This window comes from Parasteatoda tepidariorum, chromosome 6 (assembly GCF_982258835.1).
Source record: "Parasteatoda tepidariorum strain Cologne lab strain chromosome 6, Ptep-v5.0, whole genome shotgun sequence".
Classification (NCBI taxonomy): domain Eukaryota; kingdom Metazoa; phylum Arthropoda; class Arachnida; order Araneae; family Theridiidae; genus Parasteatoda; species Parasteatoda tepidariorum.
This window is the reverse complement of record NC_141760.1, coordinates 10,288,673-10,313,778: the sequence shown is the minus strand read 5'-3', so window position 1 is coordinate 10,313,778 and position 25,106 is coordinate 10,288,673. Positions and strand designations below refer to the sequence as shown.

The window sequence follows — 25,106 nt, the reverse complement described above, 5'->3', positions numbered from 1 at the left end:
ATGGTATATTTCACTACAAAATATCTACTTTGCATTAGAAATTAAATAGTATTTCTGCAGTTTTTTTTTTATATCATTTTGAGTGTGGGTATTTAATAGGATTCAATAAAGTAAAATTACATAAACTTAAAAAATTTAATTCAAAGTGAATGTGAAAAAGAGCCTAATATATTTGACATATTAGATTTTCTTAGAAAACAGATCTACTGGTTATTTCTGTCCCTCCTACTCTATGGCTGTATCTCACACTTAGTAAAATTTCAATGTGTGATCAAGTCAAGTAGTTTTGATTCGGACATCCAGGAGTCATGAGTTTGTTAATCTAGGAAATTTCATTGTTATTTATAAATGATTCCAGGAAATTTAGTAATTTACAATAAGCATTGGAAGTAGATGCTACAAGTAGTGAAATTACTGTAGTTGCTACTTTTCAAAATAATGTAGTGAGTAGTGTGACAAAGAAAAAAAGTAGTTAATAGCAATTCCTGGCGACTAATTTTTCAAATCTAATTTTTATGAACCTTTGTGAATCTATCAATTGAGGCATTTAAAAATCCCTGTGACCGAACATTAATAAGTATTTCATGTTATTAATCTGTAAGCTAACCATTAAGAATAATAATTTATCAATATCTCCATACCTTTAAATGGTAATTTATGCGCGTGAAATGTTGATGTTATTTCAATGGGAGGCAACATTTTTTCTCTGTAATTTTAAATGTACTTTATTTCTGCAAGGAAATAAAAGAGCATTAACACTTAACAAAATCGCAAATATTTTAGAGTTTCCTAGCATTTATTAAATTAAATATTAAAGAAGAAAGGCAATAAAAAAGTTGATGGTTGAAAGAATAAATTCATTGAAGATGGTGCGGACTAACAAACTGACTCAAGTAAACATGAATAAATATTTCTTAATGATTCCTCGTGTTTAATGAGCAAATTCCATATTTAAAACCATTTTGAACTTGTGTGTAAAATAAGTTCTTCGGAAGTAGCAAAGTAGTGACAACATTTAGAATGTAGTTTATAGTCACTACATTTAATTTTAAAAAAAATAGTTGTAGTTAACTGCGTGCGTAATAAAGCAACTTTATGTAACTAAAAAAATATATATATATTTTTCCAACCTCTGGTTTCTACAAATTAGCAAGCATAATATTGCTATTTATTAAACCTATAATATATTTTCTGTATTAGCATGAACAACGTAATTGTTAGTAATTGTAACTAAAAAACTGATATTGTCATTATAAAAATTCATCAAAATTGAAATGAAGTTATTAAAAACTAAACTTCTACTCTCCTAGTAGAAAAGAAATTTCTTCCTCTGTATTGGAAAACAATATCTCTGAGAATTTTGCTCTAAACGTTTGTCAATTGTTAAAATGATAGTGGATGATTTGTGCCAATATGCAACCTAATCCTCATAAATTTGTCTACCAGTGTAGTCACTCAAAGACTCTTATTGTGACAATTAGACTTAACTTGTATGAAGCAAAATTTGCTTATATAAGAAAGTTTGTTGTTCAAAAATTTATATTGTGTGAATTTTTTACAATAATACTTTGAAGATTAGAGTGAATTCCGGTAGAGTGTGAAATCAAGTAAAAATATCTATACAGTCAAACCGCTATAGTGAACCTTCAAGGGACCGAAATTTTGGTTCACTATAACCGAGAGTTCACTATATTCGTTACTCCAGCAATTTAACTAATGGCTCCCAAACTCCTCCCTTTTATTGCACATTATTCAAATAAATGACTGAAAAATATTATGTAACAGCAAAAAATGTGTTATTTTTCGTTACTCTTCGTCTTGCGTGCAACAAAAAATTTGTAATTTTTAGCTGATGAGCAATCCTCAACATCAGATATGGAAACACTTCTTGATTGTCCGATAATTTTTCCTGAATTTCTATTATTCCGCTTTTTAAACCTGTCTAACCTGCCATTCGAGCATGTAAAAGTAGTCTCATAAAATCGCTTAGCAAATTCATCGACATTTGTCCAGATACTTTGATTGGTGAACCACTTCAGTAATGCTTCTTAACATCCTTGTGATCTGCTTTTTTTAGCCATCTAAATTTTTTTCATGAGCAGAAATTATTAATTGCCTATTTTTCCATATGTTACATATGCATTTGGATAGTTTATATTCCCTGCAAATATCAACTTAATTTCATCCATTTTCAATTTTTTCTGATTATGCCCATCATTTTATAATTAATGGAGAGCGTTTTACATTTACTGCTTGCCATAGTTAAATTTGAGACACTTGTTTGCAGGATTTTTTTAACTGAACTGAGAGCAAAAAGGAGTTGAAATGAGGGCCTTATCGACACGTATTAGTGTCCCACTCTTTGACCAATAATGAATAATTACTCATTCCCTCTGACAAAAAATGCATATTGATCCCACTGACACCTTACAGGTGCATCATCTGCCTGAGTTGGAAACATCTGCTTGGTTTGCTTAGGGATGGGAAAGTGAGATAAAGGAAGAAAACAACAAAAAATGCTTATCGCTACATTCCCCTCTATAAATCGTTTTAAAAATCGGTATATGTATTTATTTTGAAGTAGAAATTTCAAAATTATTACAAAAAAAATTAAGAAAAAAATCAGTTGAAGACAGAAAAAAGCTCATTATATCCAACTTCCTCACTTTTTTGGTTCACTATATCCACAAAAAATAACATTACACGTGTATAGCAAGGCATGGGACCGAACATTTCGTTCACTATATCTGGGAGTTCGCTATAAACCGTGTTCACTATAGCGGGGTTTGACTGTATTTTTAAACTTTTTTTTATTAAACTAGAGGGCTCCGCCCCCTGCTCGCTGACGCTCGCCAACCCCTGGAGAATTGCTTCGCAATTCTTGCTTGGTTTGCTTCGCAAAACCAAGAATGCTTTGATTTCATATATTTCAATATTAAACTGAATATTAACTGTTATCATCGAAAAGAATTAATTTTCTTAAATGCAGAATAAGCAGTGTGTCAATATCAATGTCACTTTTTTTCGTTGACTACAGTTCCTTCTATGTCCTATTTGTTCTTTAAATGAGCCAAAATTGTCAGAAATTAACATCAATGTGCAGATATAATCTTAATATGAAACTTGTTTAAAAAAAATGATAATCACAATAATACAGACTTTGTCCCAAAGAAATGAATATATTTTTAACACATTTAATTCAATATATATATATATATATATATATATATATATATATATATATATACGCAAACACTATAATATTTTTCAATAAGCAATATTGTTAAGAACAGGGTAATTTTTAAAAAATATTTTAATAATATTCAGCAAAATAACTATAAATGAAAACATTAATTTTGCGGAATTAAAATAAACAATGCACCAATAGCATTTTCTTTACGCTAAATACATTTATAAATTTGACATTATACATATATATGTTATAATATTTCTCTATATACAATATTGTTAATGACAGGATCATCTTTAATAAATATTTTAATGTTCTCCTTCGTTGTGCATCTTGACAATGCCATATATAATTGACCATGAGAAAAAATAGGCCGTTCAATATATAGCCCAACTTTATCGAAGGTTTGGGCCTGGGCCTTATTAATTGTTAAGGCATAAGCTAATCTAACAGGAAATTGTCGTCGATAAAGCACAAATGGTAAGGAAGAATTACTTGATAATGTATTTAATTCTATTCTTGGAAGATTGACAATACTACCATTTTTATTACCAGTAGCAATTTGGCAAGTCAATACTCTTTTCCCTATTTTAAGAACTTGCTATCTATTGCTTTTCTAAACTATTGCTTTTCTGGGAATCATACTTGCTTCGTCCCATATAATAACGTCAACATTTTTTAAGCGAATCTTATCACATTTTTTTAAAATACAAATCCCATCGTCACTTAGATCAATAGAATGTAAGGTTCGCATAAGTCTAATTTTATTATAGCAGAGAATAGTTTAACTTTCATAAAAATAGGTGGCAACATTCAGAGATGTAAATAGAACGCTTCGCAAACGCATATATTTCGCTGTTATTATTTTTCATTAAATAATTTTATAAAATATCTCTTCGCTTATTTACTGTATTGCATATTAATTAAATTCCTTGTCATTCAACTTTATCTTATATGCCGGAACCAGATTAAACTTACGAATTAACGTTTTAGAAAACAAATAATCAGATTAATCAATATATCAATACGAAATAAGTTGAGATGTTGTAAAACTGAAGAATGAAATTCTAACTATTTTGTGATTGGTTGCATCTCTGAAAAAGAAAATTCAGACTTGTAAATCGCTTTTTTAAGCTTGCCGTTTTCAGACATGTGATTGGCTGTTGTGAACGGCGGTTATTCTTCATTAGTAACTGCAAAATCGTGCTTTAAAACTAAAATAAATAAAAATTTAAAATTATGTAAAAGATTTGAATGCCCTAAATGTCTTCCCTGAAAGATTCTGAATGAATTGATTCCTTAATCTTAGATTTTCATCACGTAGTTAAAAAGTTTTTCAGGGGACAAAATTAACTGCAAAAACTTTTTTTTAGAATAGAGAGATTTGTGTTAATTAAAGAACATGATTTTGTAGTTATTGAAAATCAATACTCTAGCTAAATGTCGGCAGATATTTTTTTTTATTCATTTTATAATCTGAAATTATTCAATTATATTCAGATTATAAATTTCAAAAAATCTTTGCATATACATAGAAAATTACTGCAATTAGCAATTAATTTTTTTTTTGTTTCAGAAAAATATTTGTTTTTTGTTTCATTTGTTTAAGAAAAAGATAAGATTCTTTATCTTTCAAGGAGAATAGAAAAAATACTTTTTTACTCCTTTTCTTACTTTTTCTCCACAATTTTTTAGACATTTCTCCCATGTTTCCCTGCTAGAAGGTTTCTTACCAGGGGGATATATAAATTGCAATGAATAAAAGAAAGCCATCTTTTTCAAAATTCCTGTAATTCTGGTTATTTTAAATATAAATTGTGAAATGAAACAATAAAAATTACTTGCTACTCTTGGCTTTGTTTTAAAAGAAGAATTAAGATTTAATATGGTATCTCAATAATTCTGATTGATTGCTTATTAGCTTGCACAACTCTGTAGGAGATTTTAGTTTCTAAATAACTTTGTTTGACTTTTAACTATTTATTGTTATTCTTTGTATTCTCTAACTTTCATCAACATAATTTTTAGAACCTTTTAAAACATCATGTTTTAAAAACAGGTTTTGTATTGTACAGTAAATGTTAAGGTCTTTAAAATAACTTTTTTCTTTATTAAACTCTCAGCTTTTGCATATTTCAAAAGTATTTATAGCAGTGAGATAAAATGTTTTTTTTTTTTTCTTTCTCGTTATCTTAAATTTTTATATTTGAATGTTTTATATTATTATTTTCTCTTTTTTGTATAGCAAAGTATGATCCTATAATTTTAGTAATACATTTTCCTCTCATTGTTTCTCAGAAATTAAGGTACAGCTGCATGGTTGGATCTCCTTTCATATTGTTTTATGTTATTGGAGCTGTATTTGAAAGTCGTGAATCATATCTAATTAAAGTTGGCCTATTACTGTTCCTTGGTGTTGCTGTTACTATAGCAGGAAGGTGAATATACTATCAATTTTTGTTCATTTGTTAGTTAATTTATAAACAAATTTACTGTGCCACGAGTCTTTATCCTTTATTTTTGTATCAAAAGTTTTTTTTAATAAATTTTTTGATCAGGCAAAATCAGAAGGCTCTCAGGGAAATTAAAAGTGTTGGAGAATTTGCTTATGGTGAAATAAATACTGCATATATTGGTGTATAAGTTGACATTCTATTTTTCTTTACAAGATTGCAAATTTCTGGTATGTTAGGTGTAAATGTCGAGTGCTGAAAAAAATCTAATATGAAAATTTCTAAAATTAAAAAACTCTTTAAATATAATATTCAATCGTTTTGGAATTATCGGTCGATGGTAAGAAGAAAAAACTATTTATAAAAAAAAACAGGAAATATCTGCATTGCTCCTATAGACACCATGTGCTAAATGTTACTAGGTGCCTGTCAAAATGTTGATCTAAATGCTATTATAAATATAATAATAAATAATATAGGTGTAGAATTTTGAAATTTTTAAATGGGGGGGGGGGGTTAAAGTAACTTTTTTTTTTTTTTTTTTTTTTTTGACCGAGCAGATGAGGATAAATTAGAATCTATTGCAGAAAGAGATAGATTCAAATGATAACACTGCTAACGTTATCCGACACAGATGTTTTCAAATTGTATCTTTATGAAATTCTTTTTAACGTTTTCGTTGTGTTATATTTTTTTTAAATAATCTTGAATAAATTATCACAACTTTTCTGATTGTTAATTTTTTTTCTGACATATAATGAAAATATTATGAAAAGAAATGCAAAATTTACTGTAAATAGCATTATAAAAACTAGTTTTTGAAAGGCAGTGTTTTCACCACAGCGCGAGAATCTCGCATATTTTTTTCTTTTCTCGCATTAAAAAATGATTAACGCGAGAAGTTCGCGCACTGAATTTACAATTTTAAAATGCACGAATCTCTCGAATTTTGGAAAAAATTTAGTCTTCTGCCATTTTGAAAAAGACATGAAAACAGCTACGACAAGTATTGAGAAAAAAAGTGAGTTCTTTATAATAAGTTGTTTAAAGTTATCTCTAGTTTTCGCTGTTAATGAATTACCAAACTCCCTCATCGACAATTTAGAGCAATTTGTAAAAGTTTAAGTCTGTGAAAACTAATCTGGAATCCCTGACAAAGAGTATGATCATGGAAATAACTTCAACGAACTTCACTATTCCATAACAGAAATAAGTGAAGAGCCTATGCTTGCAGATGTAGAGTATAGGAAAGTGTGTGCACAATGCTACAAATTTAATTAGTGATTCCAAATAGTTCAGCATCTGTTGCAAGGTTATTTAGCCCCCAAACCGAATTAAAACAAAATATCGTAACAGATCGATTGGTAAGCATTTGAGCAAACCTAATGAGAATAGTTCATGAAAAAGTAGATATAGAACATTTTCCATATGATAATGCAGCAAAAATATTCAATGTTCAATAATTTAGAAATCAGAAGATGTTAAAAATTTATTATAACAAAAGAAATATTTTTTTTCCAAGTCTATTCGTGTCTTTTTAATTTTTAGAAATCTCACCCTGTTTTTGAGAAAGGGTGGGAAATTCTCTCCCATTTTTTTTTCTGTAATGAAAACACTGAAAGGGGTAATTTGATATATATATATATATATATATATATATATATATATATATATATTCTCTCCTTCGATATTTCGAGATGAACACCTGTCCAACTTTTGGCAGTGTATGATTAAAATTTTGGAATTTTCGTAAAATGATTTTCCCTTATTTTGGCAAAATTTTGGAAATATACAACAAGTAAATTAGTGAAAGTTCCAAAAAAAAATTAACAATCTTAGTATTTATTAGTGGTTTCAATGAAATGACTCAAGAAATTTGTTAAATATGAATTATAACATTAAAACTCTATTTTAATCATTTTTTATTTTTTAGTTACTTACTACCTTTTTGACACATATTGTTGAAGTCTATATAGAGATAAATTGCAACTTATAAAATTTGAGTTCTTTCTTTTTTTCATATTGGTGTGGAACTTCAGGCAATAAATATATAATACAAAACAATATTTATAGCTTTCTTTCTATTTTTAAATATTGCTAATATGTTTTTTAATTAATAAAACTTTACAAATTAAAAATAATTTTAAATTGAAAAAAAAAATATGCCACTAAAATGGTTAAAGACCTAACCAAAATACAGCTCATTTTCTTGTGAAATCAAAACATGAGAAAGTGAAAAAGCTGAGAATTAAAAAGAAATCCATGTTTAACAAGATATAACTAAGTAGTGTTAAGGTTAGTATAAAAGCAAATATTTTTGAAACCAACCTATTAACTCTTTTGCAGTTTTGACAGTCTAGAAAATTTATGCATGTTTTTTAGGCTGTAGGTAAAAAATAATAATCTGTTCTTAATTAATGATTTTTTCTCTAATATACTTCTCTGTGAATACGGAGAAAATTGGTCCCACAGTAGATTGATCTTAAGACATGGTTCCCAGTCCATTACTGAAGTCAAGCATCACTTAGTTGCGGTCAGTGAGCAGGTCTGTGACCACTTGTATCCGCCTGTGAATAAACAAAGTGTGTGTGGTAAGGATCCTCACTAAACTCTTCGACCGTAAAGTGCCCAATCTCACAAGCAGGTTGTCGGGCTACCAAAGCAGGGGAGTCACCCCCTTTGCAGAGGAATAAAACTGTGATGGTGTGTCTTCGGATTATCCTTAGTATTATTCCCCAGACCTCTGCCCATAGCCCGTTGTACAGCTCTAGTACTACTATTATTACTGAGATAGTTTTAATATAATAGAAATTTATGTAAAAAAAATTTATGGCGATATTTAGCCCACTAAATGGTTAATTTACCCGTCTTTTTACTAATGTTACCTGTTCTTTTCGTAATAAATAAAAATGTCTCCATGAAGTTTGATTAAACTTCCGGTCAACATAAACAAATTTTTAAACTAGTTTTTCATTTAATATTTTTTTTAATGTTTATTTGCAGTTATTCTAGACTCGTAACTTTATTTTATTTCTTTCACGCCATTTGGTTATTTGATAGTTATATCACAAATAGGACTTTACTACAGGGTTCCCACGAGTCAGGGAGAACAGGGAAAACCTGGAATTGTCAGGGAATTTTATTTCAACTCTAAAAATCAGGGAATAGTCAGGGAAATTTGCAATTTTCTTACAAAAACCTGGAAAATTCCTTCATTATTCCTGGAAAGAAACCAGTCTTAAAATTGTCTATAGCAATACTCAGTTATTGAGATTCGAGTTAAATAATTCTAACATCTATTACAATTATTTATTGTAAAAATTTTAAATTTTAGACGTACTGAATTGCTTCCTTCCTCATATAATGATATATATTTTACACAAAAAATCTAAAACTTGGCATAACAAATAAAAAAATCCAAATTTTCTAGTGATAAATTTCGTAGTATAGATAAAATATGGTATGGATTTTCATTGAAATTTACCTGGAAAAGTCAGGGAATTTTTTATCTGAAATTGAGTGGGAACCCTGTACTAATTAACTAATCTGCTTTGAAATGCATTGAGGTACTTAAAATCCACTGTATTTTTGAAAGCTAAACCAATATTTTATAGTTTTAATGAAAAGTATAACTTTTTATGGTTTTCTGCTTAAACACCGGGTGTTGTTTATAATAAATATTAATTGATTGATTTTTCCTTTAAATGAATTCAGAAAAATCAAAAACATTAACAAACTGTTACCTATTGAGGTCAGTTAACATAAAGATGGGATTAAAATAATTAACTGAAGTTTATTTGGAGATATATTGCTAAAAGTAATTTCCAACAAAGATTTCAGACGCATTAGACAAACAAAATCATTTTTATAAAACCCTGCTTCGATTTTCCCTACTTTTATGTTAGTTAGGCCATAGTTTGGTATTGCTTTATTATTTAAATATAAATTTATTATGCATATTTTGCCTAGCTCTTTCACTTTATTTTTTTTATTTAAAAAAGAAGTATATTTAGAGGAGTTAATTTGGAACACTATCAATGACTACTTTTAAAAGTTATTCATGTTTTTTACAAAATCTTATATTAAACTTACATTTCCTAATTAAAAATTGCATATGATACACAGGGTTGGCAGGTTTTTGACATGTGACAGTTTAAACCGTCACATCAAAAACCTCACTGTCAAAAATGTCAAAAACCTATATTCATATGTGAAATTTAATTAATACATAAAATTTATATATTTTTTAAAGGATAGTGTTTCTAAATATGTTCTAGAAAAAATAAATTTAAAATTTTGAAGAAACACTTATATTTTGAATAGTAACCAAAATCTTGTACTTTTGAAAACTCACATCTTTTGTAATATTATGTATTCATTTTCATGTGTTATTGAAAATCTGCAGTGATATTATTAAGAAATTTATTTATAACCAAATTTAGTGTATAGTATAGATTATACTAAAAATTAGACATTTTTAAAGATAAACATTAGCAGTTTTGTACATTAGACAGCTTTTAAAGAAAAATCTTTTTAATATTCTTTAAATCTTCTTAATAATCTTTTTAACATATAAGACAATACAAATTTAAGTGCTTTCTGTTAAATACACAGAGTAGTTAGTGTCGATTTACAGTATATTCAGCCTATTCATTTACTATGCTGAAAATTTAGTTTATCCAAATACTTGTGAATTTCATTTTGCTGAATACGATATAGTTTTGTTGAATATCTAAATGTTCAGCTATTGAATAATTACTTCTTGCTTTCAAGATATGCATTATTTGTATTCTTAATACAAGTGGAGAAAAAAAAATTAAGAGATAAAAATTGTTTTAAAATGATAAGTGTAATAATTATAAATAAATATAATAAACAATATGAATTATATTTATCATTATTCATAAATATAACTACTTTTAAATTCAAATTAACATACTGGATAATAAAGATATTCGGTATAACATTTAAAAAAAAATTTTTATACACTTGTATCTTATATCAAGTTTGTATTTATACAACATAACTAGTAAGTTCCTTATAAATATTAGTTATATGTTCCTTATATGTCAAAAATGCATAGTAATAAACTTTTAATTTTCTTAAGTATCTAAAAGAAGAAAAAAAATTTTTTTAAATATAAATATTTAAACAATTTTTTTGCAAAATTTTTCTGCACATGCATTTGAATATAAATTTCTGAGATTTTAAATCTGTTATTTTACCTTAATTTTAATTAAAAAATGTTTTAAAACCTGCTGATTACCTATAGTATAATTAAATTTCAATATAATGCATGGCAAATTTCAGTTTTTGACATTTTTGACGGGTTTTTGACGGTTTAAACCAGTATTATACCCTTGTCATGTCAAAAACCACTTTTTGACGTCAAAAACCCAACCCTGATGATACATATCAAATGAAAGCATATGCTTTTGGTATGATAAAAAATTTTTGTCTATAATTTTGTTATAATTTTTGTAAAATTGATTTTTACATTGTTTTCAGATTGTTGTTTGATGATAGAATATTAAATGTACTACCAATTTCTGTGTATTTGTCTACAAAATTCTGGATGTACATCACTTGGTTTATGTGGTTCCATCCCTGTATCCTTTTTTTAAAAATTTAATTTAATTTTAAAAAAAAGCAAAACACAATGGATAATTCAAAGGCTTATCAGAAAGCAGAATTACTTTGAGTTATTCAAAATTTGTCTGATCTAGAATTGAACTTATGTTATTCAAATATGAAAACAGTCAAATTAACACTAAATATTGTTCTTTTCTTATTTTCCTTTTAAAGTTGTCAAAATAGTAAATTCCAAACTTAGTAATGACATCCAGACCCGTATAATTTACACGAATGCAGTTCGCAGAAACTGCAAAAGCAAAATAAAAAAAAATTTTACACTCTTCCTAACATTACAAACGTGATTTAAAGTTACATTCACATAATTTAAAGTCACAAATAACGATTCCTATTTACATGATTTAGGATCGTGTTTTGTAATGTCCTGATTTTATTTCAAATATCACGTTTCATATTCACGAGGTTTAAAAGCCACTATTGTGATTCGTCTTCAAGTGACTTTAAAACTATACATCAGAATTCGTATTCAGGCAATTTTAAAACTAAACATCAAGTTTTCTATTTTCAGGGTTTTTTTTTGTCAAATATCGCATTTTGTATTCACTTGACTTAAAAGCCACTATTATGATTCGTGTTCAAGAGACTTATAAATTATGTGTCAGAATTCGTATTCACGCAATTTTAAATGCAAACATCCTTATTCATGTTAACGCAAATTTAAAATAAAACATCAATATTTGTATTAGCACAATTTTAAAATTGAATATCGAGATTCATATTCGGGGAATTTAAAAATCACTCATTAATATTTGCAGTCCCACAATTTAAATAAATAAGTAAAATCTCGTATCAATATTTTTATTAAGCAAATTTCGCTAAAATGAAATAGTGACAAACAGGTGAAAATGGTTACAAGAGTTAATCAATGTGTGCAGAAAGTTTTTTAATTGAGGTTTAATATTCACAGAAAGTTTTTTATTTTATCCAAGTCTGGCGATATTCCTTTTCTTTCTGTTATCCTTTTTACCTTCCTCAATGAATTAAGGTTAAGCATGGTTAAATTGGTAAGATTTCTGTTTTGTTTACTTTTTCTTCCTTGTTTAAGCATTAGTAAAGTTTGAAATCACCTAATGTTAAATCAACACCTTTTTACAAGTAAAGCTTGTATTAAAATTCTAGATACAGCTGTATACGGTTAAATTTTTATTATTACAATCTCTTAATATCCCCTAAAAATGTGTCATAAGGTAAATGAATTTTATACTAGTCTAAATCTTTTTGTAATTATCGCAAAATTATGAAGTTCAATTTAGAGTTTGTCTTTAAATTTTTGTAGTACTAATTAAATATTTTTCTATGGTAGAAAATAGAATCTTAAAAATAGTATTTCTGCACTAATAATAATTGTCTTACAATAGTATTTCTGTAAGGCAGGAATATACCTAATAACAGGAATTTAGTGTCATCTCTGCTATTTGTGGCATAGAGAGAGAGAGAGAGATTGTTTACTGTACTAGTAAAAGGTAGTAGAAATTGTGTACTTGAATTTAAAAAATAAATAAAGAGTTAATTTCATTGAAAGTGATTTCTTTCTTAAAGTTAAATTTTACTTCATTAAAGAAATCTTTAATGAACCTATTCTAATGTTTTGTTTAATTTAAAAGTCAGTGTGCTTATGCTAATTTCTCTGTTTTCTCTTGTGCTTTATGAATAAAAGTGAGCTAATATACATAGGAGTTTATTTAGAAATTGTTAATAATTATTTTTGTGTTTCATGTATTGAATCTTACATTGAAAACTTATCCAAAATCAGCTACTGCATTATTTGAATGCAAAATGTGTTTCTGAAAATAGTTGTAATTCAAAATATATAGCTTGCATTTAAGAGACCATACGAAGAACAATAAAAAAGTTAATTTTCTTTAAATTTATGGTAGGATATTATTAAATATTTATTGAATTACCAGAAACATTTAGAAATATCAACCTTATTGTTTGTTTTATTTCTTTAACTGTTTATCTCAAGATGTTGGTGACATATGGAGGACATTAGGCTTTATGTTGTGTACAATATTCCTGTTTTATTCTTTTATAAAAGCTTGGAAATCTGACCCAGGCATTATACAAAGTACTCCAGAGCAGAGGTATAAGGTATGTTTCTTTAAATAATCCAATGTTTCACTGGAATCTTATCATGACGTAGTTTAAAAGTAATTGAATGACTAATGATATTCTAAAGTATGAAGAAAGTAGAAGTAATTTAGAAGTTCACCAGACATGCAAAACATGCCATAGAGAGGCAAACAAAGTAGTCAAATGAACCGCCTGAATAAATGATGTTAGATCTGAAAATAACCCCTTGCTATATGGCAAGTCTACAAAAAAATTGTAGAATCAAATAAGCAGCCATCACTTTATCCCATTGTTTTTTTTAAAATCCTTATTGTTTAATGATGAAAGTACATCAATGCAGAGAAACTCTGGAAAACAGAATTTTCAGTAAGATGTCTAATGTCGCCAATCCTTCAGAATCCATCAATTTATGATGGAAAGATTCATGTGGAAGAAAAGTTCTTTAACAATTCACATATTTCAAAGTTGTAGTGTATGCATTAAATGTATTTTGCTTCCTCAAATATTTTTTAAATAAAGTTCTTTGTATTCAATGTGTTTAAGTAAATTTTGTCACATGTTTATATTAATTATATTGTTAAACTAACCTTTTGTAGTCTTGAAATATTTCTATTAGAACTTTCCGGAATAAGAAATTTTGTTTAAAAAAAAACTAATTTTTTTTAATTACGCCAGCCATTGTCTTCTCAGTCATAAGGCGTCTTGCTGTCCAATACAGTAGTGAAATAGCTCTAGAAGGTGAGAGGGTACGAAAGTCGTCACAGAAACGAAGTCAAGAAGAGAGGGGCAATCAAATCGATGCTCCCCAGTCATAGGCGAAGTGTTACAGAGCACACAAAGAAGTGAATTGACCAGGTTAATTTTAAATAGATAGGTCTGCAAGTTGTCATACCCAGTAATTATTCTAAGACAAGCAACTCCCTCGACCCTGGAAAGGTGGGAAAGATGAGAGTGCTGCTGGCCATCAAGAATGCTAGCCCAGGATTTTCCATCAGCTAAGTCCTTAAGAGCAGATATTGCTCTGTGTCTGAATTTACTCTTAAGAAGCCGCTTTGCATTTCTAAGAGGAACTGGTTGAGAAGGTGGGTGCAATGCTCTGTAGCCAATCCATTCATTTCCATAGATGTCACAATGGCCAGGGATCTATTGGAGGACTACCTCTCTTCCAGAACAAAGAAGAGAGTCGATGCATTGTTAAACAAATACTATATAACTAATTTTTTTAACAGAAAAAAATATATTATAGGCTAATGCTTTCAATTCAAACTATCTTTAAATAAATGTTCTTTCACTGTCTAAATCAGTGATTCTCAACCATTTTTTTGTTGTGGCACACTTTTAACGATTTCGAAATTTGACGGCACACAATGAAAAAAAATTAGATTAAAAGTTGTTTAATTACCTATTTTACACTGTGTTAAATTGTTTGTGATAATAATTTTGAATGTGAAATAAAATAATATGTACTACAAAAGCACATTTATTAAGGGATTAATTATTTCTTTCGACCAATATTTTATTAGTTATTTATTTTTTTGTAACAGTTATTTATTTTTTTGCTAGTTATTAATTGTTAGCTTGTTTTCTATAGTTATTAACTGTTAGTTTTTTTTACATTAACTGTTATTTTTTTGTGATTTCTTGTTAACTAGTTTTTTTGCTAATTATTAATAGTTAGCTTAATTTTTGTTAGTTATCCTTTGTTAATTTGTTTTTCATATATTTTTTTTTTAGTTATACTTTGTTAATTTGCTTATTAATTGCATAGCTTACTTTGATTAGCTCTTACAACATTTTTTTAAAATTGTGCGTTATATACAATTTAAACACTTCCATCTTATATTAAGATTTTTAGAGACAAGACAATCGCCGACAAATATGTTCACGCGATTAAAGAGTGGAAAAATTATAAAAAGTATAAATATACATATCTATACACTTTTCTTTAATTTAAACTTTACCCATAATAAAAAAAAGCATTATAATTTTTGTTGTACCATTTCTAATATTTGGTGGCACATTTCAAGAATTTGGCGGCACACGAAAGTGCCGCGGCACAGTGGTTGAGAATCACTGGTCTAAATATAAATGAATAGATTACTAACTTTTATTAAATGTTTCCTTACAGGAAACAAATTTAACAATCTTTTCATTTATTTATATTGTATATAAATTTAGGTCTGAACCGTGATTTGTTTTTTGCAGACCATAATTGAGCTTGCGGAGAAAGATGGCTTCCATCCAACTGTGTTTTGCAGTTCTTGTCTTGTGAGACGGCCTCTAAGATCAAAACATTGTTCTGTATGCAATCAGTGTATAGCTAGATTCGATCATCATTGCCCCTGGGTTGGTAATTGTGTAGGTGAGTATCTACCTTCTCTGCTGACCTTGATTGAAATATAAAAAAAATGGCTAGCAAAATTATTCTTCTGTTACCTCTAAATAGAAGATTATTTTCAATTGTCACTTTCATTTTGACAGCATTAACTAAAATGTTAATCTTTGTTATATGAAGTTTGTTGATAAATTAAATAACGAAACAAGATTTTCCGTAATAATTACAACCCTTCCTTGCAATTTATGCAAAAGGCTTAATGTTCAGTGCGAGAATTATCTTTAGAGGCATTACAAGTATAGCGCTCCCACTGCGGTTAGTTGTTGTTCAAGGTGGTCGTGGATGTAGACTCCCCAATTTCGAGACTATTGGCATATCGGTGCAATTGCAGTCAGTATTTCTCACCGACTACTTTTATTGGTCAGGCAAACTGGTATTCATTGATCTGAAGCTAGATGGATTTCAAGCAGCTACTAGAGATAGAACCCAGCTTTTAAAGATGAAAATACAATGCCTTAACAGGGGTCTGTTTAGAAGAAATTTGAGTCCGTTAACGGACCCTTCACAAAATATTTTAACTTAAAAATGGTCCCTTCACAAAATAATTTATCTTTTAATGGGACCCTTCACAAAATAATTTTTCTTTTAATGGGACCCTTCACAAATTTGTTTATCTTAATTATTGTTTTGTTAATCGAATAAGCCCTTCCCAGGAAGGGGGGGGGGAGACAAATGTAAACTAACTAAGTTTTGTCTTCGGCAGACACTTCTTTCTTTATTCGTCCGAAATGAATATTCTGTGCTTAGCAGTATAGGCTAAATACCAAATATTTGTATGTTGCATCTCTAATTTAGTAGCAGCAATTGCTGTTTATTTTTTAAAATTTAATTTCTTTTTATTATAATTTTACAGTGTTGAGTATAATCTTGTCTGTCTTTATAATTTAAAAACTCCTTCAAAAAGTTTTCTGTAACAACAGGACCCTATTTGCACAAATTCACAAAAGCAGAACCTTGGTTGAAAGAATGTGACTTAACGTTTATTTTATATTCACAAATTACGAGTAATTTTTTCACAATTTTACAAAAACGGACCTTTTACAAAATCTCTGGACAGATCCCTGCTTAACCACTGTGACTATTAATCTGTTGTAAGTTAAGAAAAACATTATTCTCAAAGATAGATCCTGTTTGCATCTAAGTGCACGCCAAATGGATGCCAAGCTTCCAGCGCAAATGAATGCCAAGCTTCCAGCGCAAATGAATATCAGTATCGCCAACTCTTGAAACAATGTTGAACAGCCATATTTTTGCTTTCTTAAATCGTTTGAAATTTGGAAAACAAAATTTATTGAATAATCAATTAATAAGTAATAAGAACTAATAAAAATAATATCACAAAATTGTAACAAATATACATCTCTCTGTCCTCATTTAAAAAAACTGATGAAAGAATAATAAATATTGTTTCTTGCAGACAATTTTTTACAGCTGTACAAAAGTAAAAATTCTTTATCTTACATTTGATTTGTGGAGGGTATGTCAGCATAGGATCCACCATTTTTAGTGATCCAATGAAATGCAATGCTCTTGCAATATCATGTATATGTTTCTTTTTCAGGAACGAATGATCTATTTATTTATCGAAATATGTCGCCAAGTCTTGTATTCCAGTAAGACTATGAAACTATAACTTTTTTTAAAAATAATTCTATGATAGTTATCGTAAAAGATAGCACAAACTAAAATTCTGTGTGACATGTTTAACTTTTAAAAGTTTTTTTATTTGTTTGAAAGCATATTTGTTTAATTTGATAACGAAATAAAACGGAACTAAATGCATTTGCGGATGATTACCTTTTCAGAATTTATAGGATTATTGAAAGATATAAAGAAAAAACTTGATGGAATAAAATTTCTTCTTATGAAATAGCATGAAAGATATTGTAGGATCATATACTTATTTACAATTTTTCAAACATGAAACCAAATTTTGAGATTAATTGTTCCAAAAATTCAAATTAATATCTTTGTTTACCTTATTTAAAATAATTTGAATTTCATTAATGAAAGTTTTAAAAACAGTTTTGTTTTATATTTCTTTTACTTATAGGTTTAGGAAATCATAAATATTTTGTGATGTATCTTTTTTGGCTTCTGATTATGATAATGTGGTGTATACATGGCTGTTTAAGGTGTAAGTATAACATATTTTTTTACCTTGCATGTTAAACCCTCTTTTAATCAGTTTTAATAAGGCTTTTGGTCTTGACATTCTTAAAATGTTGTCATTGACTGACAAGCAAAATTAAGGAAAATTTCTTTCAGGTTTTTAAACGATTTTGATATGTACAGTGCACAAAAAAAATAAATGGATCTTCGCGTTCTGCGACTAAATCTTAATGGTGCGAGCAGGTGGCCTCAAATATGTTAATTAATCACTACAAACGACAAACAAACTAACTCAATTATTAAATAAATTCCATTTGTTTTGATAATTTCTACTTTAGTGCACTACCAGAGGGAAAACATTTTCTATAAACTGCATATATTGGTTATGTTATGATATAAAGAAGTGATTGAAGTGGTTTTCGAAAGTTATTAACACTTGTCATGTCAAAAACTGGTTTAATAAAAACTCTAGTTTTATTTTAGAAAATTCTTCTAAATTGTGAATGTTACTGAAAATATTTCTATGGTACAGATTTTTCTCTCTAAATGATTTAGTCCTGCAGTGGACTGATCATTGGACACGGCTCCCAGTAGAACCGTGCTCAGTAGTAGTCAGGCATTACTGGCTGCAGTCAGTAAGCGGGCGGGTGACCACTTTGATCAACCTGCATAGGGACTGAAGGACATATGGTATAGGTCCTCTTTAAACTGTTGGACCTTAAAGTGGTTAACTTTGCAGCAGGTCATCGGGCTACCCCCTCTGCAGAGGATCAACATTGCAATGGCATGTCTTCGGATCATCCTCCGGGATGTTTCCGAGACTGTCGTCAATATCCCATTGTGCAGCTCTAGTGCGACGTAAATAAAGTACCTACTTACCTCTAAATGATGTAAATATTAAAAAAAGTATAGTTAAAAAGTATAACATGTACAAGTCAATATCCCATTGTGCAGCTCTAGTGCGACGTAAATAAAGTACCTACCTACCTCTAAATGATGTAAATATTAAAAAAAGTATAGTTAAAGCAAGGATGTAAACCTGAAAAAAATATTGAATGTAAAAAATTATTAAAATAACTTAGTGGGATAAAATATTTAATGTAAAACTTATATTGTTTCATATAATTTAATGATCCATTTCCCATTGGTAACTATGGTATTCGATATTGGATTTAGAAATGTTTAACTTGTATTTCTTCCTATCTAGATTGGCATGGAAACCTAGGAAATGAAGAGATGCATTTTTCACTCTTCATTTATAAAGCACTTCATGTGAGTGGTTGGGTCAGCTGGATTGCAGCAAATGCCTGTTTGCATGGCTTTTGGGTCGGTTGCCTTCTTCTATGTCAGCTGTATCAGGTAAATAATTTAAAATTCATGTTCAAAATGTGAGCATTATTACAATCAAGCAAATTATTGCAATCAAATTTAAATATTAATTTTACTTATTCTGAAGTTGTTATAAAAATAAAAAAGATAAAGTAGAAAATGGAGACTAAATAGTTTAAGTAGGAGAGCATTATTAACATTACATTAAGGGGGTCCAAAATTCGGATGTTGAACCCCCCTTGATGTCAATTTCATTATTTTATGTATTCCGCTCGATCTCAAAGATGTCTTCCGAGCAAGTCAAAAAAAATTTCCACTGGTCCATATCGTTTGTTATTCCAGAGCTGACTCCATGTAAAAATAATTTATAATTATTTATTATTGATTTATTTAATAATAGTAAAAATAATTGAATTGTTAGGTATATCAAACTATTACATCATTTTAATGTATTAAATGACAAAATTACAAAGTTTAAACAAAAAAGACCAAATAGTTTTTGAGTAATATTTTTTTTAGTTTTATTTATTCTCAATTTGATATTATATGCCCCTCCCTACTGTGATGACTATAGATATGGCCAATTTTTATTCTATTGTATGTCAAAGTATAATAGACCAAAAAATATCAAAATGTTTGCTTGTGTTTCTGACAATATTTATTTTTGCAGGTTATATGGCTTGCAATGACAACAAATGAACGAATGAACTGTTCACGGTATCGCCATTTCAAGCGAGATAAAAAAGGCATAATAAGAAGTCCTTTTTAGTAAGTATTCATTTAATAATTTTTACTGTGATAGATGGCTTTGGTAGGGTACATTAATATTTATTTTAAAATAAATACAGTGAAACCACTCTGTTCCACAATAAAACAATCGTTAATGGAGGTTGGTCGTTCCTAGGGTTACCTTCTTTGACTTCAAAATGATGTCAAAGGTACTCTCTTTTTTTTTTGCAAGCAATTTTAACTTTACTCAATGTCGTTTTCTTGGTGCAGAAATGCCACTTGTGTTGACGTCCGGAAAACCGATCAATGAATAAAATTTAGCATCAATAAAAATGACCTTCACTGATATAACTATGTGTAAAAACAAATTTTCCAATTATGAATGTTAAACTATTTTAAATAAATAAACAATTATGATTTTTGTTTAAGGTTGCATTTAATTTTATATCCTAAAAAATAGTTAGCTTTAAAAGATGAAAAGAAATTTGTTTATTTGAGATGCTTAGCTTTTTCTAAAAATATTTTGTTTTAAATCTAAATTTCAACTTTAAAAACAAATCAATGATGCACAAATCTTTAGTGCACTCTGACTGCAACATGAGGTTGTAGACCTTTCAGAGATCGTCAAAAAGAACTCTCCAAATAAGAATCTCTCGCAGATATTTTGAATACATTTGAATCTACTTTTTGTTTTGGTAATATTTTATGTTTTGATATTTTTTCGTGTTTCCTTATTTAATCTTTGCTACGTGTAGTGCATAGATTTGACTGATTGATGAAGGAAAGGTTTTCATGCTTTTTCCTAAAAGTTTTCTTTAACGCAATGTCCATGGAAAAAATTCTGTACCTCTCAAAAGTGGTCGCAAATGGAGGTGATTTTTCAATGTATTAGCATTTAGTTTGTTTTCAATATTTTTCATTAATATTTATTTTAAAATAAATATCAGCATTGAAGATATTTTCAATATTTTTTATTCAAATTAGGCGAAAGCTAATTTTTGTAATTTGAAAAGTATTTAAATTAGCATTTTAACGGATTAAGCCAAAATACAACCCATGGTCTGCAGCTCACAAGAGATCACGGATAATGTGCTTTCGGGGGGGGGGGGGGGGGCGTTGGTTAAGAGTCACTTTAATCATATGTTTTTAATATTTTTAAAGTCAGGACAGCTAACTGAATACAATAACGTTATTTTCTTTATAAAATTTTTTATCTAATTATAATTGTACAGTTTCTTTTACTAATTGCCCATTATGTATATAATTTTATATATTTAATTACATTATATATTTAATTTTACTTGTACAGTTTCTTTTACTAATTACTGACAAATATGCCCAATTTATTTATATGTGTGTATATATGTACAGGGTGCAAAAAAAAAGAACTCGTTCAAAATTATTGCATCATAGGATAGATGTTAACTAATTTCTTTTATTTTTGTGTTCATTTCTTGTCTAACATCCTAAAATACTAAATCTCTTTGTTTCATATTACGTTTACATTGTCAAGCTAAATGCATTGATTACATGTTATGGATAAAATGAAAAACTTTCTGCGAGCACGAAATCTCAATTAAAAAAACTTTCTGCATGCATTGATTGACTCTTGTAGCTAGTTACAACCCATGTGTCACAAACTCATTTTTTAAAATTTGTTTGAAAAATCCAAATTTTTTTAAAAATATTTACTTTTTATCGAACTATATATTGATTCATGCTGCAAACAACCAAAAAAGCTGAAAATAGAAATCAAAAAATATTCTGTGCAAAAGCACTTTTTAAATAATTGAAAAAATGCCTGAAATATGAGCAAGAAAAAGTATATGTAGGAAGCATTTATCCACAGAATGTTATCAACAGTGTTATAAAAATATTGATTCGAGATTTTATTTTTTTTTTTTAAATCATGCAAATATGAATCTTGACATTTTATTTTAAAATTGTGTGGATACAAGTCTTGATGTTTGCTTGTAAAATCGTACGAATATGAATCTCGATATTTGATTTTAAAATTTGCATGAATATGAATCTTGATGTTTGATTTTAAAATTGCGTTAATACGAATCTTGATGTTTGATTTTAAAATTGTGTGAATACAAATCTTGATGTTTCATTTTAAAATTGTGTGAATACTAATTCCAATGTACAACTTTTAATTAGCTTGAAAGCACAAATCAAAATCGTGGTTTCTAAATCGTGTGAATATTTTAATAATATCCATTTAGATTGTTTTTTAAACTAACAAATTCCCACTTCTATCGTTCAATGGCCAAAGAAATGCAAAGTGATTCCGATAAAGACTGAACTCAACCAATTGGAGCAAACATTAGCGGAAGACCTCAACTTTTTGTATTCACACGAACTTTCAGAGAATGAACAGCAATCTGTAACAAATTTTGAAAATTTATTGTTTGTACTAAGCAGAAAAAGAATCAATATTTCCAAATATTTTAAATAAACACATCAATTTATATATCCTTCTTTTGCATCATAAATATTGAAGCAAGAGGTACATAATTTCTTCAACTAAAATTATTCAGTGCAATTTTGCATTTTTCAAATTTTTAAGGGTATTTTTTAGGGATTTTTAAATCGTCAAAAAATCTGGGCTCTAGTCGTGATATTTAAGTTTATGCTGTTGGTCCACATTTATTTAATCTTATAAGTATTTAATGTTATAAATTCAATTTCTTTATGATTTAGTCATTCTTTATGAGTTCTTTTTGCACCATTCAAAATATATATATTCAAAAGAAAGACTTTTTTATTTTCTAGGAATAAAATTAGTATATTTTATAATACTTTGGATATGCATGTATCTGACTGAACTTTTTATCATTTTCAGTCGTGGTGCCGTTCGAAACTTTTTAGACTTTTTCGAATGGCGATGCTGTGGACTTTACCAGATGGATACTAGGGACTGGAAACAATTATATGACTCTGACGATGAGGGTGAAAGTGCCATTCTGATACGACCTGAGCACCATTATATATAAGAAAATAGTCAATGTATATATTATATTAACTTACGAGGATTTATTGTATGGAAATATCCATTAGTCAAGTCAATATGATGGTAGGACTGTACAAGAGTGGAAAAGAGCTGCTCTTTCGCACCATTCGTCTGGTACAATGGCTCTTTCTATCTTGTCGGTGCTTTTTCTGGATTGTTTCGTCCTCATTGTTTCTTCAAAACATTGCATAGGCCTTATTTATTAAAAAAAAAAGGACTTTTTGTATTCATAGATTGTATATTTTGCTTGCTACTACTGAACTCTTCACTTGTATATTGTTTTCTCATGTATTTTGTATATTGTATTTTCTGCAAATTGTGATAAACATTGGATGTGTGTAAAATATACTAGACAACTAGAGGTAATACAAATAAATGTTTCAAGTTGTATGGATTTGATACTCTTTCGAGAAATAAGTGCTGACTTCTAGAATGGCTTTTTTGGTTGATGCTATTACTTCATAAAATTGTCACAAAATCAGCAAAATGTTTAAAATAGAACAGCCTTATAAACGTACCAGCCTTTATGCTGAGTGGTTAGCAAATAATTTTTTCGCTATCTGACTTGGTAGCTTGCCTGGTTTTTTTTCTCTTTTTATTGTTGTTGGAAGATAAAGTAGTAAATAGAGAAGAAATTCCCAAAACTTTACTAACTTGAGATTCACTAAGTTTATTAGTTGTTTTTGAAGACGAAAAAAAAAATGCTTACCTTCCTTTTTTTTATTTAGTTATTTAAAATTTTATATGATTAAAAATTACACTAAATTTCTATAAAGTTAGATAATGTTCTTTTAAAACTAACAAGCAGCTATGTATCAAAATTTTACAAAACTTCTGCAGCAAATAAATAAATGCGGTATAGGTTTGCAGAAAAGTATGTGTGAGCTGTTACACCCATTGCTAAAGGCCCTTATATAGCAAAACGGAAAAGTGCAAAAACTGGTACGAAAGACATTTCATTTTAGCATTTTTTTCGAGAAAAATAAAATGTCTGTAACTATCAAGATTTCTTCTGTAATTTTAGTCTATATATGAAACTGCTTATTTTCCAAGGATAATGTAGATATTGTGGAATAATTTTAAAAAGAATTAGTTAACTCCTCTCGGAAACTAGTTATAACCGAAATGGTTCTACTACCAGCCATTCCTCTTTTCCATCTCGCTTTCACCCCTGGCTACACCTCTCTTTAAACTTCTACACAACAACGAACGAAAGAACTTTCAGCCACAGCATACTGAACGTGCACTGCGCTGTGTATACATTCCGATTCTTTTTCTTTCCATGGTCAAGATCACATTCATAACCCCCAGCTTGCTAAAAATGGAGCACCATCATCGAATTCCATTACTTAGTCTGGAATTATTTGTTTAGGTTGGCTTTGTTGACAGAATAACTAAGTAGCATCAACCAAATAAGCGACCGTATTTAAAGTTGATATTTTGTACACATCTCTCGCTAAGTCAAGTCACAAAACTATGGATCATCCTATGCAAGAACTCATTTGTTTCATTGTGTGTAATGATTCATTTATTTCATAATTTTTCTCTGCTGTCTGTAAAGTGTTGCAGTGCTCGCAACAGCATCAAAGCACTTCAGTGCAGGTGGAATAACACTGCCTGCATTCAACTCATTCGCAAGTTTATTATAACTCAGGAGGTTGTAAAATAACATAATGTTTATCGTCTTCTTCTCATCTCATCTGTGTACACTGTATTTTTTTATATCTATTCAGTGCACTTAAATCAGTCAGTGTCCTTTAGATTTATAATTGCTAGTACTATCTTCGTTAAATCGAGCATAAAGGTGCGTGGACAAAAACATAAATAAAAAGAAAGGACCGATAATATTGCAAATAGATTTAAGCCAAGCTTTGCATATGCTTCCCTAGTTACATCTCTAAAATGTGTTAGACAGATATTATAAATATGAAAAATATTTTGTTCACAATGTTTAAGTCATAGACTGATTGAATGATGTTGCTCTTTGCAAATGCTGAATGAATTTTTCGATGCACCAAGCTAATTGAAAAAGCCTTCTGCCCGATATTCTCTAGGCTCATTACCATCAGCCTATGTGTCTTTTAGACTAACTGTGTGATTGATTTTGCTTAGACTTATTTAAATTAGCCTTTTATAAGGCTATTTAAAAATAAGCCT

The 25,106-nt window shown here is 28.7% G+C and overlaps 1 protein-coding gene across 2 annotated transcripts in view; it reads left to right on the top strand.

Moving 5' to 3' along the window:
* Hip14 (palmitoyltransferase Hip14) overlaps positions 1-24,110 on the top strand; it is a 35,385-nt gene extending 11,275 nt beyond the window's left edge. Inside the window, exons 7-15 of one of the 2 annotated variants that reach the window (XR_015434512.1) lie at positions 5,489-5,628; positions 11,152-11,252; positions 13,262-13,386; positions 15,574-15,730; positions 17,817-17,968; positions 18,032-18,781; positions 18,891-19,234; positions 19,875-19,972; positions 22,782-23,343. Coding sequence is in view for 1 of the 2 variants with exons in the window: in XM_087165405.1 (XP_087021531.1) it covers positions 5,489-5,628; positions 11,152-11,252; positions 13,262-13,386; positions 15,574-15,730; positions 17,817-17,900; positions 19,083-19,234; positions 19,875-19,972; positions 22,782-22,932 (1,008 nt within the window). In the remaining variant the exon portion in view is untranslated. Of the gene's footprint in view, positions 1-5,488; positions 5,629-11,151; positions 11,253-13,261; positions 13,387-15,573; positions 15,731-17,816; positions 17,969-18,031; positions 18,782-18,890; positions 19,235-19,874; positions 19,973-22,781 lie in introns of both variants that reach the window. The other variant, XM_087165405.1, reaches the window with a different exon arrangement.
* The last annotated feature ends 996 nt before the right edge of the window (positions 24,111-25,106 follow it).